This window comes from Paramormyrops kingsleyae, chromosome 23 (assembly GCF_048594095.1).
Source record: "Paramormyrops kingsleyae isolate MSU_618 chromosome 23, PKINGS_0.4, whole genome shotgun sequence".
Lineage (NCBI taxonomy): Eukaryota > Metazoa > Chordata > Actinopteri > Osteoglossiformes > Mormyridae > Paramormyrops > Paramormyrops kingsleyae.
In genome coordinates, this window is record NC_132819.1 from 10118558 (window position 1) to 10138732 (window position 20175).

General features: G+C 42.7%; 1 protein-coding gene and 1 long non-coding RNA gene across 5 annotated transcripts; one reads left to right on the forward strand and one right to left on the reverse strand.

The window, feature by feature from the left end:
* Positions 1–115: 115 nt before the first annotated feature.
* LOC111839742 (zinc finger protein 384-like) lies at positions 116–18366 on the reverse strand. Of its 4 annotated transcripts, none has more exons than XM_023803963.2 (12): positions 18191–18366; positions 13969–14036; positions 13343–13598; positions 10376–10498; positions 9207–9245; positions 6950–7116; positions 6758–6831; positions 6428–6652; positions 4179–4346; positions 3322–3400; positions 1789–1947; positions 116–1382 (listed from the first exon to the last, which is right to left on the reverse strand). In XM_023803963.2, exons 2-12 carry the CDS (start codon positions 14032–14034, stop codon positions 987–989), a joined length of 1752 nt encoding a protein of 583 aa, XP_023659731.1. In that variant the 5' UTR covers positions 14035–14036; positions 18191–18366; the 3' UTR covers positions 116–986. The 4 variants fall into 4 exon arrangements, with proteins under 4 accessions (XP_023659731.1, XP_023659730.1, XP_023659734.1 ...); XM_023803962.2 differs by having other exon boundaries at positions 6758–6834; XM_023803966.2 differs by lacking the exon at positions 4179–4346 and having other exon boundaries at positions 6758–6834.
* Positions 18276–20113, forward strand: LOC111839745 (uncharacterized). The gene is made up of 2 exons (XR_002837171.2): positions 18276–18401; positions 19519–20113. It is a non-coding gene; the product is annotated as an uncharacterized lncRNA (long non-coding RNA).
* Positions 20114–20175: the final 62 nt, after the last annotated feature.

Consider the following 20175-nt stretch of genomic DNA (forward strand, 5'->3'; position numbering starts at 1 on the left):
GGATGTTAGCTTGTAACAATTATATTAAATATAATTCACAGACAATACCATGCCACTGACAAATTTTATTAATTTTTTTATCAGCATTAGAGGAATAGAAAAACTGAGTCACTGATCTTTTTATGCGTGACTTTTATTGTCCTGCAAGGAGAAATATTTGCCTCAGATGTGTCAATATATACAACATGGAGCATCATGTATGCATACTTAATAACAGTATTAATAGTAGTAGGAGCAATAGTAATACCATTAATAGTAAGTTTAATAAGAACCATGTTATTGGGAAAGACACAATGAAATGCTACAGGATTACAAAACAAGAACCAGCCAATGACAAACAAGCACTCACCCCGGCGGGCAGAACAGGCTCGGTGATTGGCTGCTGTCGTGTTGCATGTCAGTGATTCAGTATGAATTACCTTTTTAAATACTTTTTAATATTTTTTAAGAAGTGAAAACATCATTCTTCCCTTTTTGAAAAAGGTTTCTTTTTTCTAAATATTTTACAATAAAGATTACAGTTATTTCCAACCAGTAATAAAAACAATAATGACATAACAATAACTACTGTAACTATTTGACTGAAAGCCTATATAAAAAGCCTCCCAAATAGTGGCAGACAATGGAAATCATATATTGTTTTGATAATCATCACAATCAACGTCATCGCCTTTGTCAACAAGGTTTTAGGGAGGAACAGGGAGTATAAAATGATAGCAAAATGTCCCCCCCAGCCCCTACAGCCTCGCTCAGACAATATAAAATGAAATAAAAGACAAATTTAAAATGAAAGGTGAGAAACTAGAAAAATGTATCTATGTACTCGTGATGCCATCCTTTCCATCCACAAACATGCGAGTACCTCTCTCTCTCATCATCACTTTGAGGATTGAGAATAACCCCCCGCCAGCAGTTCTGGTACACCCCCTCAGCCTCTCCTTTCAGTCAGCATGAGGTCTGTACATCTTCATCCTGCTCACCAAAGCTTATGAATTTAAGTGCTCCACCTGAATGGCAGAGGTGGACACAGTCAGACAGAGGTCTTTATGGACAGCTAGATCAGCCACGCTTACTGGTTTGTACTGGATCTCCCCGGCTGACACAGTTTTGTACTGGTGCAGGTCAAATGGGCACGGAACCCCTTCGGCCTGGGGGTAACTTCGGGGAGTGTTAGGGTTGCCTTGGTTTTGCCCCTGACTGGCTCCACCCCCACTGCCAGCCCCACCTACAACACCAGCCCCACCCTCTCCCCGGCTCTGCCCGCCTCCCCCAGGAGCCTGGCTCTGATTGGGCGGCTGCTGTGCCTGTTGTGCAGCTACAGCTGCAGCGACGGTCAGTGGGTCTGGGTTGTGTTTGCGCATGTGCTTCATTAGGTAAGTCTCCTGTCAGAAAAGGAAAGAGGGGGTCAGGGTTTTGCAAAGTGAAAACGACATATAGGGAGAGGAACAAGCTGCACACAAACCACAATCAGGACATGCAACAAAAAAAAACAGGCTTCTGCAAACATATATGCATGAAATCTTTAGCATAAATACCAAGATAAAAATATTCTGGGTGGACCGTAGAATTGGGATGTTGCTGCAGAGGACAGTATTCGTTTAACCTCTGGGGCTAATACTGTTCTGTAGTGGGGCAGATCACTTAGCTGGGCATGGCTACCCAGAGCATCTTCCTCCACTAGCCTTAGAAAAACAAATTGATGAGGAGGCCCTACTGTGTGGGCCATCTGCAGTGCAACAGAGAGCAGCGTAGGAAGAGCCGATGTCAGGGAAACGGGAGGCAGCGTACCGAGGTGTAGGAGCGGTTGCAGAGGCCGCAGGAGTAGAGCTTGGCGTGTTTGACGGTGTGGGTGGACAGGTGCACCTCCAGGCTAGTGGCGTCCGTGTATGCACGGTGACAGCTGTGGCACTTGAAAGGCTTGTCCTTGTTGTGTTGCCGTCGGTGGGACTGGTAAGTGAAGGCAGATGGACATGATGTCAGTCCCTGAAGATGTGATCACTTCCCCAGCAGCTTAACTCAATTCTTCCCTGATTAGTAACTGCTAACGTATAACTAAACCATCTATAATCTGAGAAAAAACTCTCGGTGGGCAGTGTCGCAGGTATACCAGCTTGCTAATGCAAACAGCAAACTCCTTCAAACAGTCAATCATATGGCTGCAATTCAAAAATATATAGAATATAGACAAGGTCTCACTGTTGATACCATATGTGGTGGGTCCAGCATCTTAGAAACTACCACCATGTACTGTACCAATTAGCTAGGTGTACATAATTGAGTCAGTCCTATCTGGTACTCGCAAGGAGTGCCTAATAATGTGGGTCCTTCCCGGTACTCGCTAGGTGTACCTAATAATGTGGGTCCTTCCCGGTACTCGCTAGGTGTCCCTAATAATGTGGGTCCTTCCCGGTACTCGCTAGGTGTACCTAATAATGTGGGTCCTTCCCGGTACTCGCTAGGTGTACCTAATAATGTGGGTCCTTCCCGGTACTCGCTAGGTGTCCCTAATAATGTGGGTCCTTCCCGGTACTCGCTAGGTGTACCTAATAATGTGGGTCCTTCCCGGTACTCGCTAGGTGTGCCTAATAATGTGGGTCCTTCCCGGTACTCGCTAGGTGTCCCTAATAATGTGGGTCCTTCCCCGTACTCGCTAGGTGTCCCTAATAATGTGGGTCCTTCCCGGTACTCGCTAGGTGTCCCTAATAATGCGGGTCCTTCCTGGTATTCGCTAGGTGTCCCTAATAATGTGGGTCCTTCCCGGTACTCGCTAGGTGTACCTAATAATGTGGGTCCTTCCCGGTACTCGCTAGGTGTCCCTAATAATGTGGGTCCTTCCCTGTACTCGCTAGGTGTCCCTAATAATGTGGGTCCTTCCCGGTACTCGCTAGGTGTCCCTAATAATGTGGGTCCTTCCCGGTATTCGCTAGGTGTACCTAATATTGGGGTTCCTTCCCGGTACTTGCTAGGTGTCCCTAATAATGTGGGTCCTTCCCGGTACTCACTAGTTTACCTAATAATGTGGGTCCTTCCCGGTACTCACTAGTTTACCTAATAATGTGGGTCCTTCCCGGTACTCGCTAGGTGTACCTAATATTGTGGGTCCTTCCCGGGACTCGCTAGGTGTACCTAATAATGTGGGTCCTTCCCAGTACTCTCTAGGTGTTCCCAATAATGTGGATCCTTCCCAGTACTCTCTAGGTGTCCTTAATAATGTGGGTCCTTCCTGAGACAGCTTGTCAAACATAATCTGCAGTTCTCCTGAAAAAGCCATCCGTGGTGAACTCCTGGTAACATCACTAGCCAAGCCAGCTGCTGAGTTACCTGCAGGTTGGAGAGCTGAGTGAACGCCTTCTCGCAGCCAGGATGCACACACTTGTAAGGCCGGTCTCCGGTGTGGATCCTGCACAGACAAACAACATCAAGCCCAGCTCCCTACTAGCCAGTGAACAGCCACAACCATCAAGCTGTTCACATGGCTGCTGGCTCCTCGAGAGAACTGCACTCAAACTCTGACATAGGCAGTACGAACATATTCTAACTGGTTTATGAACAGGCATGGCAGGATTGCTCTTCAAGACTAATGAAGCTTCACTCGTTGCTTATATTTTTATCTTGAATGATGAACAAAACACAAATAATTAAGGTTAATTCTTTCATCTGTCTGATAGAAAATGTATGTGGCTATACTGTCACATGAGCGTTATGGCCAGAACAAGCTTCTCGCACTGCAAAGCATATCCCTGTCATAGCAGTTACACGCCAATGTCATGTAACACTCAACATGCTAAACGCATTAAATCCTGCCAAGTCCATTTATAAAAGCTTTTAAGCAGACCAAGATTTTGACCCAACCAGTCAGGTACTCTGTGATTGTGACTCTTTATACTCAACTGGTTGCTTGAAACAAAATCTTGGTGTGGATTCGTGCTTTCTGAACCCGAACTTTCCACCTCTGCTTTTCAGAAAATGAGACAGCTATAAAAACAGCAGGAGGCAGGAGGAGGTCTGACAGTAGTTCCTGGGTGGAGGTCTGAGAGTGGTTCCTGGGTGGAGGTCTGAGAGTGGTTCCTCGGTGGAGATCTGAGAGTGGTTCCTGGGTGGAGGTCTGAGAGTGGTTCCTGGGTGTTCCTCTGTGTGCTCTGAGCAGCTGGAGGGTGTAGCCTGCACATGACAGTTACCTGTTATGCTGCTGTAAGTGACTGAGCTGCCTGAATGTTCTCTGGCAGTAGGAGCAGGTGTAGGGCTTGGCCCCGCTGTGGATGCGGATGTGCTGCGCCAGGTAGCTGGAGTTGGTGAAGGATTTGGAGCAGTGCGGGCACTTGTATGGTTTGCCCTCTGTGTGGTTTCTACCCAGAAGGGAGGGAGACAGAGAGAGAGACAGAGAGAGGTGTCAGTAACCCCCCAGGTAAAACCCAGCACACATGGTAAGGAGGCCTTGCAGGGCACAGGTAGGGAAGGCACCGCTGTGTGTCTGTGGCTGTGAAACACAGGACAGCAAACAGACATGAGCACAGATACCACCCCATCTCTCTCTCCAGCCTCTCCTGCCAGTCAGCTAGGGGCACTAATGTCTCAGCCTCAGGCAGAACCAGCGTGACAACTGGGGCAGTAAGGGGCGTAACACTGGACGAAGAGCAGGTGACAGCTTGTGTCTCACCCTTTCTGCACAAGAAAGGCCGCTTTGGGGCAACTGGAATGACCCTGTTGGAGGAGAGCAAAAAGGTGCCCCCTATAGCCGAGCTGCTCTCATTACATTGACCCTCCAGCTACCTGTCTGTCTGTGTGCCCACATGTGTATCTATGTGTGCCTGTGTGTGTGTGTGTGTGTGTGTGTGTGTGTGTGTGTGTGTGGGGGGGGGGGGGGCAGGTGAGACAGCGAGGCAGAGAGAAAGATGAAGATGCAAGACAAGACAGAGACATGAAGATGAGGCAATCACACACGCATGTGCGCACACAGACACACACACCCAGTGTCATCTCACACATAGAAATACAGACACTCAGTGTCATCTCACACATAGAAATACAGAAACAGACACTCAGTGTCATTTTACACATAGAAATACAGACACAGACACACACACCCAGTGTCATCTCAAACATAGAAATACAGACAGACACTCAGTGTCATTTCACACATAGAAATACAGACACAGACACACCCCCAGTGTCATCACACATAGAAATAGACAAGACACACCCAGTGTCACCGCACACATAGAAACACAGACACAGAAGGGATGCCAGCTACATACGTGCACAGCCTAAGAACAGTTTAAATCTGATGAGGGACCGAGTCGTTTTTACCTTTTGTAGTCATATTTAAAAAAAAATAATTAAATTGACAAAACCAGAAGCTGACCAATAGCCTTACCATAGTAGAGTATAGTACAGTATGTTGGATCTTCCCTAAGCAACCTTATGAGCAAGTAACCTTACTGCATGTGCAAAAGCTGGTGAGCAGCCACTGCTTTTTAAGCTCAGCAAAATAAAATGTCTTTTAATATTTTGATTTTTAAACAAAACTCTGCTTTTAGAGTATGGTTCTGAAACTGACACAGAATACAGGTCATTACCTATGAAGGACACCTTTTGTTTCCTTTTAGCATCTACCTGTCTTTCCATCTAAATATAAAATGATATGTTTAGTACCATGCTTAGTATCCTATGACATCTGCCTTTTGTGTATGTCACACCCTGGGCCAGGAGGACTGTCCTGTCGTTCCCCCACATGCTGTATGTGTTCACAGTTCAGCATATTAAAAACATACCACATACAGTTTCCTGCTTACAGACAGTGCAGTATCACTACATTATTACTGCTCTCACTGCCAGGCTGTACACCAGTGGGTTTAATTTTTGTTCTAATCTTTACAACAAATCATTAGATGTTACGAAAACTGGGTTGTACTCCAAAAATCCAGAGGAATCCAAATGGCAGGACTGTATAAGTGAATACTGTGCTGCTTCGCCGTTCTGTAATACTACGGTAAGAGACGGCAACACACCACAAATATTATGCAACAAGTCAACATTTAAGACATTTTGCATGGGATTTCATTGCACTACAACTGTAGAAAACTATGTCAGAGGTGGTATATGTCTAGGTATATGAAAATATAAATCTTCCTCAGGGAATTAAGCTGGATTCTCGCCTTCAAGGACTTTCTCAAAAACTACATAGCAAACCTTCCCAAGTGGATGTTTTGATAGTTTTGTGAAACTCCACCATGAAAACACAGAATGCCTCTTTCATTGGCACCAGCTCACACAAACACAGACACACAGACACTCCGTAAATATAGCAGCAGATGTTCATGAACAACACTTTATTTACTTCTGATTTACATGCCCCTCCCATCACCCCATAAGCTCTATGCTCACTGTTACGGCTGTGCAGACAGTGAGGAAGGTGGGGAGTGGATACCTCGTGTGCTGCTGTAAGTGGCTGAGCTGCCTGAACGTCTTCTGGCAGTAGGTGCAGGTGTAGGGCTTGGCCCCACTGTGGATGCGGATGTGCTGTGCCAGGTAACTGGAGTTGGCGAAGGACTTGGAGCAGTGCGGGCACTTGTGCGGTTTGGCCTCCGTGTGCGACTTGGCGTGGATCTGCATGTCTGACTTACTGAAGAAGGTCACTGCACACATGCGGCACCTGCAGCCAGCGTCAGGGGCACAGAGCGGCGAGCGTGAGGGCAGCAGTGGCACACGGCCTTTCAGAGACGCAGCACAGGGCTGAATGTGCGCACTTCCTACTTACCTGTAGGACTTGTTTCCATCTTTACCAGCATGATCATCTTCATCGTTGGACAGATCATAAGGATCAGCCGCATGCTGCTGCAAGAATGAGAGAATTATGAAGACGGGTAGCCGGGAGGATGGGCGAGGTGCAGCACTGTGCTGTGCAGTGCAGTGTTTTCCTGTGCAGTGCAATACTGTGCAGCCTACTCACCTGGGCCCCCGTGGCGAGGTGCGCCAGGATCAGCGCGTCACTCCCGGTGGCCAGCGTGTGTGTGCTCAGCACGCCCGCCCTCGGCATCACGGACTTCTTCTTCCTACCCCGCTTTGAAGGGGTCGTCATTACCACAGCGGGAGAAATGGTGACATCATCCTTCTTGTCTGAGACAGAGGAGAAAAAAAGAGGGAAGGGGAGCTCAGTGACAGTGTACCTCCCGAGCCACTCTGTGGAGTCGCTGTTCGCTTAGATGTAAGATATTATGACGGGTCTCCATAGTTCTTCTTACTAATCACCTACTTCACAGTATTTACTCTACTCATCCAAAGACCACTGCCTCAACATAGCGGGACACCCAGCACACCGCGATAGAAGCCGGGATCCCAAGGCTCTAGCATTCCTACTGCTTTTGGTCTCCGAAAGTGAAAGGGCGTAATGTGACTTATTTTTTAATTTTCCTTTTCAGAAAGAAAATACATTCGTAGGCAAGGACATTTACAAGTCTTCTGTACCAAAAAAAATTTATAAATAAAAAGGTAATAATAGTACTGATATCCACATGTATACACCAACTCATCTGAAATAAAGATACTAAAAATAAACAGAAAAAATAAATGAACAGATATAAATAAAATAAAATAGAACTTATTAAAAAAAAAACACCCAATCTAGAGTATTGTATGTCCCCAGCCCTTGAGTAAGAAAACAGACGAAATGTTACATCTGTGTTGTATTTTCTTCCACTTAACTATATACACGTAATGTGACTTTCCAGACAAGAAAAGAGCCAGACTGAGGCTCCTGTAGCCAATCCTGAATGTTCTAACAGGCAAGCACCTGCTGGCATAGGCACACAACTTGGCCCAGGATGTAGAACTCAGCCTGAGACTGGCTGGATAAAATGAAGAGTGTAGACAGCATACAGGTGACAGAGACTCGTGGGTGTGATGGACACTCAATACAGTCAGTCTCACCTACACTCCGCATTGGGTCTGCAACCAAAGTTTAAGACCAAGGATGGTCTCTTTCTTAAAAAACATGGTTCAAGGGAGAGTCTCAGGACAACTGCTGTGCTAGACACTGCAACCTGGACTGCAAAGTTTGTCTCAGACAGAACCAGTTTGCCTCAGAGAGGAAAAAAAATGCATGTGAAAGGACAGAGATACTGGAGGAACCCTAGTAAGGATGATCTGCACAGTCAACAGTAGGTGAGTTTCTAACAGTGATGCGTAGTTCCAGGAATGTCCACAGGTTAACATTAGATGTGAATCCGTCATTTTCTGGACCCATGGGTGAAAAAAGGAACCAAACGACCTAATGACAGCACACCTGATGATGAGTATCGATATGACGAAGGCCTGGAGGGGAGGGCGTCCAAAATACACTACAGAGCTACCTTGGAAACATCCGGATGACGCTGATGAGTCACACTGCAATGCAACTTGTTGTTGGTGAACTCCTATAGCAGTGATTACAGCTGCCCAGTCAGAAGGCAGTGGCGTTCTTCGCAAGCATCATTTCATGGCAACGTATTGATATGCTGACAGAAGCAGTAATGGAAACAAAAGCCTGGATTTAAAGTGCTCTTATTTTGGAAAGGCCCATAGATTGACTAGAAACCAGCCTAAAGGAGGTTCAGACACCAGGAGACAGCCTACGCCATACCCAGCAAACCTGTGAACCTACAGGAGATGCCCAGAGACTCAGAAGAGTCCATCTTAGATATCTGAAGGTCCACAAGCTTCTCACATCGATTCAAAACTGACTTCAGTGACTCGTGTTTTGCTGATGCGTGCGACGTCACCACTACTAAGCTCACATTCATAATACCTTATCGATAGAGAATACTCTCTGTTTGTGCTTTAAAGCAATGTCTCTCACATCTTTGGGCTGGTTTTGTATCTCATTAGAATACTCCCCAAGAAAGTTTCTAACTGAGGCCACTGAAGTCCATCTCAATTTCCTTTGAAGTGGAAGGGATTCTGACAGACCGCAGAATTCAACTGGTTTAGAGAATAACATGAAAGTTTATCTAACAATGTTGCTGAGGCCTAACTGTGAACAGAAAGACAGTGTGGTGTTGATTAGCAGTTCAGAACAGAAACCCAAAACTGTAAACAGGGATCAGACATACACTAACTGGGGTGTGGCTTCCAGTACAACAGCTCATGCTTCCAGCCCATGCATACGCGCAAGACGAGCTACGGCCGTGAGGTGTGGGCCGTGTATGGCGATGGGGATGCACGGTACTTACTGTGGCTGTACCGGTACAGAGAGGAGGGACGGCCTGCGTCTGGCAGAAATGAAAGAAGAGGGAAAACTCAAACACATCAGCCGAACGCTGCCTCAGCACTGCGGCAGGAACTTAGCATGAGTGCTGATCTTACTGTCCTGCTGAGCAGGGTGGCAGCTTAGCACCACTGCCAGTTTGCCAGCACATAACTGTACAGTGCACATTTCCTCCATTACTGCACATCTGTCACACACAATGGTTGCCGATAGTTAGGAACAAAAATATTGGACACACATTTTTTTAAGCATCACGTGCTTGAACAATCATCGTGGTGACTAATTCTGAGGTTCAGTATCAGTGAGGTTTCTAATCAAGAGGGTCTCTTGCATCTATTTACCATCCGATTTGGTTAACTGGTCCATTAAGTAATAAGGGGGTTACTTTTCACATGGGTGATATGGGTGTTGGATAACTGTTCATTAAGTAAAACAATGAAATATTTGTCAAAATATGGTACATTTTACTTGGCTTCCTTTTGCCCAATATAACCATTTTCCTAAAGAAAACACCATACAGTTTGCTAAATACTAGAGGAAATCTAGATAATTTTCCACAGCACTGTTTTAACTTGTGAAAACCTCAGTTTACACTTTGTGCCTTTTTGTCACTGAAAGATACTTCACAGAGACAATTGACATGGTGTCCCTCCTAAACCCAACTAAACTTCTTATGGGATTTAATCCAGATGCCTATTGATGAACTCATTTACGGTACTACAGGGTTGTTTGTGCAGGATACTCAATACAGCAGATGACTAAATGTATGTCGTAATGTGTGTTGTGAAGTATGCACTGACTTCAGGTCTGGGAGTGTTGATTGTATGGGTACATGGGAAAGTACTGTTAACATGTACTATGGAAAGCTGGAAATAAGAATTACTCACTGAGATGCAGGTACATATTGTCGCATAAAGCACTGATGCATTACCTGCGTTTGGGGCATGCAGTGTACATACTGTCATGATGGCCCATTACAGCCTGGGGGTGCAGGTGAAGATTGCAACATGGAGCACCAGTGCATTACCTGCGCTTGTAATGGTGGCCCGTTACAGGAGTGTAGACACTATCATGGTGGCCCATTACAGCCTGAGATGCAGTTACAAATTAATGCGTGTTGCGCCAGTGCATTACCTGCGTTTGGGGGGTGCAGTGTAGACACTATCATGGTGGTTGCCGGGGATCCAGAAACAAAAGACTGAGATGAAGAGGGTGGAGAGACCAAAGTGCCTTGGGGAGTGGTTATCACAAGCCCAGCTGAGAAACACAAGAGGAGAAGAAGAAATTAACAAGGAAAATAGTACAGAGGAAAGAGAAACGTCAGGCCACACAAATACATACCCAAAACTGGGGAGCGGCTTGTACATGTTCATACAAACTGAAACCCAAACATGCACACAGTTTTTTCATATTACACTTAAACACTCAGTAATGAACATAGTAAGCATCTAGCTATGCTTAATTAGACAATTTGCTCATACCACAGTTGAGACACTACACTTTCTGCCCTTTTGAGCTTTGTTTAAAAGAAATAGTGGCATACAACCCTCTGGCATAAATGAATCACCTGTGACAGTCCATAGTAGTCCCACCCATGTAGAGATGCGAGAGCCAGTCCTACACTGAATTTTTCGCAGTCATCGGTCTGACCTGCCTGCCAGGATAACCCTTTGATCCATGTAATCTCATCCATCAGTTCAGGAACAGCAGTGCGAGGCTGTGATGGAGTCTCTCCATTATCCATAACCGCTTGTCCTGTCCTGGTCTGAAGCCTATCCCAGAAACTAATTGCGCAAGGCAGGGAATAACACAGACACACACACACACACACACACACAGACACACACACAGACACACACACAGACACACACACAGACACACACCTATGGACAAACCTGGCAACTCCAGTTTACTTTTGCATGTGGGGGGGAAACCGGAAAACCCGGAGGAAAAGGTGAAAACACATCAACTCCACACACCTGGGCAGAGACCCAAACCCTGATCTCCAGAGCCGTGAGGTACCCGTGCCAGCCACTGTGCCACACCTGGGCAGAGACCCAAACCCTGATCTCCAGAGCCGTGAGGTACCCGTGCCAGCCACTGTGCCACCCCATTGCCGTCAAATCTGCATCCTTATCTTTGACAGGGTTGTACCACCCATGTTACTAAAACATACATGTTGGTCTTGAGTTTCGCCCGATCAATAAAACGATGTTTTTAGAAGAGATTCAAGTCTGAGACATACTGAAAATTCTTCTGTTTTGCATTCTTTGTTAATATATTGGACTATTTTGTTAAATTATCAGCATAACTATTTGAGTGAAAAGTTGAATCTTTGAAATAAATGCCATTCATTATGCATTAAGAATTGCATCTGTATAAAGTCACTGTTTACATGTTGTTTCCTACCGCGTATTGTTTAAGGACGCCATGTCATTGCCCGTCTGAACAGATCCCTCCTACCATCGCCTCACATTTGCGCACGGGCAGCCGTGCACTTCATGGCATATTTCACAACGGTGCCCGATTTGTACCATGACATTTTCACCACCCAATCTTGATACCGTGTGCATTTCTTTTCACTACACCAGATTCATTTCACGGCTGCTTGTGCACGATCTCCACCAGCCCAGAATGGCAAACAGACATTCCCAGTTTGCATTCTGTGTGTTCTCTGTCTGTTCAGTAAGGTTCTGCATTGCGCCTGCACTCTTCTCCGACTGCGTGTTTATGGGTCTTATGCACCCCAGTCACGGCAAGATGACCGTAAATATCCCTGACAGCTGCCACTATTATGCTGCAGCAAAGTCTTATGCCAGCAGGACAAACACCTGGAGAAATGTATGTTATTTTGTCAATATTTTGCCTAGTCCTACTGATTTGTAGTGACACTGATATGGCTGAAACGAATTCAAAATGTGCCAAGCTTCATGTTTCAGTTGAAAACACCATGTCGCTGGACAGCAGCAATTTCAACTCATAGAAATTCAGGCTGATGCTTCAGATATGGGACATTTAAGTAATAGTGTTGATCTAAATACTGGAAATAGATGATCAGAGTGAAAACTTAATATGCCAATGAAAGAAAACTGACTTTTTCCAGTCAGTGGAACCATTAACACTCAGGGCCTGTATTACGATTCACGAAGCTGGATTTCTTTGCTGGCCCATATAACTTGCCAGATTTAAATGGACCCAGAAGTTATCTGGCTTAGTTTGCTGCAAATGTAGACAATAAGGCTTGCTATAAAGATGGCAGGATGAATGGACTGAGCTTTAAAGGATAAATGTGCTAAAAATTCAAATAAAAAGATTAAAACATTTAAACATTAGATGATCAAATTAGTAAAGAATGTGAATTTTCTTATTAAGTAATTTAACTCAATTATTTAATTCAATTATTTGTACCAAAGGATGCTTTATGGATTGTAGCTGTACATTAATTAATTTCCCCCATTTTTTTAAATGGTTTTAATGTTTTACCATGAACAGAAGCAAACAGACTTTGCAAAAATTCTTCCATATATTTCTGCATAAACAGTAGTACTTGGAAAAAAATCTTTCAATGTGTATTTTGTTCAAAAATAACTTTTAAAAGCTATTGTAAAGGCACTGTAAAAAAAACTATTAGCAAGTGACATGCTCAATAAAATATGTTCAACTATATTTCAGACAACATAAACACAGTTCTGACTGTACCCAGACACTAAAGTATTACTCATGAAACACTCGAGTAATGTTTTTAATATACTTAATCATGAAGTTTGAATGCTATATAACTATGGAAAAAAAAAGTGCAATAAAAATGAAAATGATAAATACAATCAATGTTCGTGCACAGAGCCGTTCCAAACACTTCATACCTGTTCACAATGAGGATGTAAAAAATACATCTGAAATTGCTTGTGGCAACTTTCAAATAGCATTGGCAAATTAGCTAAACAAGAGTTAAAATTCGGTTGTTTACATCACATACATGCAAATAACCCACTGGCCAATATCTGAATGTTTAAACATTACACAACTATTTTTAACACCCTCACGCACTAATCAGCTCTTCGAAACAAACTCACAGAACAGAGACATATGGACGTTACCAACCTGCTGTCATGATGCTGGTGGAGGGCACAGGCACCACAGTGATGTTCTGAGACGTGTGTGGAGGGTGTAGGGAACCTGCTAATGAGGTGGCCACACCTCCTTCCTGCTTGGGGGCCCGCGCCCCCGCCTCCATGGTGATGGAGCCTGGCACAGTCAGCACTGCAGTGGGGTAGGTGGAGGAGTGTGCGAAGGAGGAGGGGCTCTTCTCGGGGCCCAGCTGCTCCTTCATCTTGTTCAGGAACATGGCGTTTTCGATCTAGGGCGAAGGAGCAGCGCGTCACCCATAAGACTCATACTCCACAAGATTCAGCTCCTTGTTTAAAAACTTCTCCTTTGAGGCAATTCCTGTTTAACTATAACACCACTGACGATATATGTGGTACCAAATGACACTGGTGGTGATGTGTGGCAGCTCCTAGGATTAGGCCCATGTTTCCTCTGCTCTTTTTGGTGGTGTAAGTCAGATGGAAGAGACCATGTTTGGAGGTGGTTAGAAATTACGCAGCTTGATTCCACCAATATGCTCAAAGGCCCCCCCGATGAAGACAAACATTTTTGTATACAATCTTTTTCTGGAAGATTTGGTATCATTTACATTGATATTCCAATAATAACAATATCCTCACCTGTCCTTGCACTGTAGGAACGGGAGACCAAAAGTATGGGGAGTTAAAATGGGAATCTTCCATCATTCCTACAATTGACAAGCACATTTTCATTAACACTGAGATGCTCATTCACCTGGCAGCATAATTAACCCTTCTCTCAACACACAGGTGCTGAGAAATAGAAGAGGTCTCATCCAGCCAGGTGGGGCCTAGATGACCGTGGGCAACGTACCAGCCATGAGGTAGGTCTATGTGTCAGTAAGCAGCGCACAAGCCAGCAAGGGCCTACTTGTCTGTATGCTGAGCTCTATTCGTGTGGGGCGCATGTGAAAGTCAGCAGGACACAAGCCAGCTTGGGTATGTGTGTCAGTTAGCAGAACAAGCATCAGTGTAAAGTCCACATGTAAATCAGCTGAGCAAGAAGCCAGGTTGGGTCTGTGTGTAAGGCAGCCAAGCACAAGCCAGGTTTGGTCAACACGTCAGTATGGTCAACATTCATTCAGGGAAATCCTATGTCAGTAGACGAAGCAACATTCAGGAGAGGCTTTTGCATCTGTAAATAAAATGTCACATGGGAGCAGCCCATGTTTCAGTAAAGAGCATTATTCACAGGGGCCTACATAGTAATAACTCCTCAAGTGGCCCCTACAAGTGAGTGGGCCAAGCAGAATCAAAGTTTCACTGTGTGACAGTCATTCAAGTGTAGCAAATGTGTCAGTAAGCATGAACACAAGCCAGGAGAGGCTTACATATCAGATTGGCAAACAGGACATTGAAGGACAGTCAGTAAACGACCAGCATTCCGGCCAACATTTCAGTCAAAAGAGCACAAGCAATGTGGCCACTACACACTGGACCAAGCTTCAGCATTAATACAAGGCAACAAGCGAAATGTATATCCTGCATTACTGTCGAGTGCATGCATTTGCATCTGCAAACATCAATAACATTGGAATTGCATATACATACACGCATCAATATAAATAATGCATATAATACATAATGTCCATCACAAGGAAATTTAAATCTAAAGTAAAAACTTAAATATATATATATATACTCAAACTATTTCAAGATTTGGCCATTTTCCATTCTGTCAAATTTAAATTTAAATCAATTAATTTCAAGTTTTATTGAACAATTGCTTGAAACAATACATGAGAAGAGGACATATAAACAAAATGCATAAACAATTGTGGTTTAAAAATATAACTGGAACCTAGGCCTGCACAATGTTAATACCGCATGTTATGCACATGCAAATGTCACATAGCAAGGACCGTGATAGTTAGTTGGGTTGAGATTAGGCTTGGGTGGTATCTAATTTATTCATACCATCCATTCATATACAGCATTTTGACGGTATTTTCAAAAGCGATAGAATTCCACTATTTTGAACGCAATACGTAAATACAACACCCCCCCCCCCAAAAAAAATTTAATAAATTAAAAATACTGTGGTACAGCTTATTACCGTAATACTGCCCAGGCCTAGTTGAGACCATCAATAAGTTCTGCAAGAAAGTCATTTCCTCTGACAGAGCAAAAATGATCAAGCTTTGCAATTTTAATGATTGTTCCTTTTCAAGATTATCTAGTGTATCTTAATAATCAGTCTAAAATTTACAGCTCTGCATGTGCTCTCCGAGCCAATCATAAATTTTCATCCTTGCTGCCAGAATCACTCAAACTGTGAGGCATATTTGAGAAATTTAACTAAATGAGTGAGGAGGAGGAAAGCGAATAAGGACTGATCACTAAAACAATCTTCCGCTGAATGAAAATATTCTGTATTCCACAGAGATGAAATTTAGCAAAAGCAAGTGATGTGTCAGCACTTTGTCAGCACAACTGGGAACAACACCACCCAATTTGGTAGATGAATTCCATTATGGCTAGTTTATTTTTGGTAATTTTCAGCTCCTTTTTTGCTTTATAAATATTGCAATATTCATCATAAAAAAAATCACATCCTGAATATTTGAAATTTTTCCAGTATCATGCAGCCCTGCTAGAAACATAAAATGGTTACATCAGCACTGGCATACAGCACTGAAACAACCCATGAAAAACAGGTTTGTTTCAGAATGCTAATCTTTTCAGCTGTTCTTAATTTTCTGTCCAGACTAAAAGGTGGATTGTAGTGAATGCATTGTCACCACACTTTCAGAGATGTAGCCACTCAGCCAATGGGTCCTTTGGTCCATTACATTTATGATTTACATGATGAAAAATATGCCCTACAAAGAACAAGGAATTATACTTCAACGAGGCTTCATAATTCATACATTAAAAATGGTTATTTTCCTACATCTAATATTTGCCATCAATAAACGTAAAATTTCTTACAATGTCAACATGATACTTTCACATTACAAAACTGCCACTGATAAGAATGACACACTAACGTTTTGGGCTGTTTAATGCAGCAGTTTCAGTTATGGATATGAGTGAACATTACAACTCTGGTATGTCATGTGTTTTTCACCAATATACATCAAAATCCATAATAAATGATAGAGAGGAACAATCCCTTAGACTGTACTGCCAGTATATTTCATTTAGTTCTAGCTGTTTTTTTCCTTTGTACAGAATATGTATTATTCACACAGTCATGTTAAACTTGCATGTATTGTGCAGTGAAATTTTATTTCTCATAGAAACAGAGACATTCCACAAATGCAATCAACATCCTTCCTGAAACGGTCTGGACATCACGTTTGAGATCCATCTTTTTCTGTCAGCAAATAAATACTTGGGGGTCTGCTACAGGAACCTTCTGATGCCAAGACACAAGTACCCATGGAAAATGATGCCAAATCAGCTGTAGAGAAAAACTTTCAACTTTTAATGCATCCATTTATTCTGTCTTCTTAGGTACCAGCAGTTTAACAGTATAAGCTCAGCAACATTTGAAATCTGACTGTAAGAACTTGAGTAACTACAACTTTTAAAAATGTATATTTCTTGATTGTAGTGCCGCTGGCTTTGTACTACTGTACACAACCACAGTTGAGGCGATTTCCCCCAAAAAATCTCTGGAGTGGACTCTTCAAATTGTGGCTTATATGGATATCGGATATGGACCAGCCTTGAGGAGAAAATGTTATTTATCAGTTCATAACAGTTTGCCTTCATTCTGACTATTATTGTTTGCTTTGGAGCTCAATATCTAGCACTGCAATTTTTTTTATTACAATATGGTCCCAAGTAAAACCTGTAAAACACACAAAATCCCGCAGAATTCTGGAAAGACACACCCACTTTCCACACTTCCTGCTTTTTTTTTTTTTTTAAATGCATTATGCAGTTTTTACAGGCTCAAAACTTAAGCATGAGTGTCAATTCATAAAATTACTTATTACGAGTTAGCTACACATTATTCCCAAGTTCTTCTGTTGATACGGAATTCGTTTTATTATTGTTTGCCTCAAAATATTTTTATTTCCCAATAACAATAATGCACAATTCATACCTGTAAATGAAAATCATATTTACAACAACAAACACTAGCAAATCCTAATATATCCATATACGCTCTGGGCACATCGTCTTATTTAGCTATTAACCTTTATTTAACATAGCATTACATGACACTTGTGTGTTTTTGAGTACCACTCAATTTTTAATGCACCACCGGCTTTAAATTAAGTGTAACGAGCTAATTGCCTTTGATGCATTGTTCGCATTTTAAATTCAATTTCATACCGTGGTATGCCTATTGATTCGTATATGGCTAGCTAACTAAACGCTTTGATTAACGTCAAAAGTCCTGCTAACCAACTGCAGTGGTATTGCTCTATATTGACTGTATTTTGGTCCTACGTTCCACGCAAATGGAATATCATTGGAAAGTGGAAAATCTTATCGACTATTTATTATTTATGTACTATTCGGGCTAACCCGCTAGCTTGGTTCCTGCCAAGCCTAGCTAGACTCCATTATTTGGCGGAATTATTCAAAACATTAAAATGCGGTTTAAAAAATACACGCTCCCGCGCATCCACGTCTCACAGTGTTTCTCTCCGCTACTGGTCTCTGTGAAAATAAAAGGAAAAAAAACTCGGGTATAAAAAAAAAAAAAGGAGAGAAAAAAACGGTCGAAGCCGAAACCCCGACGCCAGGCGCAGCCTCCTGCTGACTTCCGGCAGTCGAGGTAGAGGAGACAGCCCGCACTTACGAATCCCTCAAATAAACACACAAATATCACTAATTTAAATGGTAATCAGCAAATAATTACCGGTGCTGCCGATTTTCTTTCCTCCCCAGGACTCCCTCGGGGCAGGACAGTTCGGAAACTGCGTCCAAATCCAGCCAAAACCACTAATTTAGCGGATTTTTTTTCCTTCCAAATATTTTCTTTTTTTTCTTCTCTGGTGGGGCTACCCGACTCGACTACGCTACACTTCCGGTGAATAAGGTCAATATGCAAAACAGGATAGCTACTTCCGGTGAGTGAGGTCATACGTAAAACGCGATGTACAGAAGCTACTGAGCGGTGATAGTTTTGCTCCAGTTCATACTCAGTGTAATTCATTTTCAGTATATTTGAAATAGGTTAGATAACATTGAAAAGAGCAGCAGCAAGAAGTGTCTTTATCTCGTTCATTCAGGTATAATGCATTCGCTATTTGGGTAAAGAAAATTTAAAACAGCCATAGATGGAGCGTAGGAACCGGGAGGGGACGCATACATCCCAATATTTAACGTGGTTTCATTAATCCTTAGTAAACAGACTTTTGTATTTAAATTATTTGGTTGTCCCCCCAACATAAACTCTCTTCTACGCCGTTGCTTGTATGGATGATGATATTTCTTTATATATTTTTCTTAATTTTTCCAAATAGTCAGAACTAGTCAAAAAAGCCTAAACTAGCTTTTATTAGATGGCCGCGCTGCCAAATTTATGGAACCGGCCAGTTTTATCGTGGGGAAACCCCGCTTGGATCCTGAAGTCCAAGGCCGATTTTTAACCTCAGTCCAGCATACGTATTATTCCGTTTTTTAAATTTTAATATCGTAAAACTTGATTTCTGAAATGTTTTACACATACAATCACCTTATTGATTATGACCGCAGATGTAACGGTATTTCAAAAGGTAATATTGGGTGTTTCTGTAGTAATTAAAATCAATGTCCATCATCTTAAGCCAGAGGAACTTTTGTATAATTATTTGTTCATGTTAAGACAACCAAACATTCAATCAAAAATGGAAAATAAATTTAAATAATGAATAAAAATATTCAGTATTTTAATCATAAAGGTATCTTAAAACACTTTTAAAATAATACCAAAGACCTGTGTGTAATATTTAGGTATTGGTTAGTTTCAGTAATTACCTAAATTCAACTGTTACTGATAATCGAGAACATAAAGAAATGTATTGGATATTTTTACTGCTCTGAATAAAGTGAAATCAAAATGTAACATAATTGTAATATCATATAGCACTAAAATTTCATATATTTTTTGTTTAAATATAGACTAAATTTAAATATGAAAGGTTTTCTATTTAAAAAGAAGGGCCCAGAGATATTTATAATATAATGAGGTTTTTCAAACCCCAGAGCTGAGAAGTGTGCAGTTAGGTGACCTGCCTGGCCCTTGATGTGAGTGCTGCCCCTGCAATGCACTGGATTTCTGCCTAGGATGGCCCCCTCCTCGTCTTCATACACCTCAGGCATGAAGCATCGCCATCCTACAGAGAGCAACCCCCACCTCCAGAGACCCAGCATACCCCCACCACCACCTGTTCACCCTACAGGACTATTTACCCCCAGGCTGAGAAGTAGCTTCTGCCCCAAAGCCATCAGTCACTTCAACCAAGCAGGGAACAGCAAACTCAAATAACCCCCCAACACCCCCAGGAGCAGTACGTACGCACCCGTCTGCAAACCTGCCCCTCCCCGACTACTGACTGTTTATGGTGCTGCTAATTCTAAACCACATGACTGTTGCCAATTAAAAAAAAAAAACTGTCTAATGCTGCTGAAAGATATGATTGCATTTTGATTTACCATTCAGCTTTGTGCTGTACATCTATACTGTACATATCTTCAGATTTACTTTCCCGTTTTTTATTTGTCTCTTAAAGCTTTGATAGGAGGCACACAGTTTTGTTATACATGTACAGTGATATTAAAGATATTCTAAGTATGCTCACTGCAGTCCTTTACTGGATAATTGATTATGGAAAATGGATAGATGAATGGAAAATGTGTAAA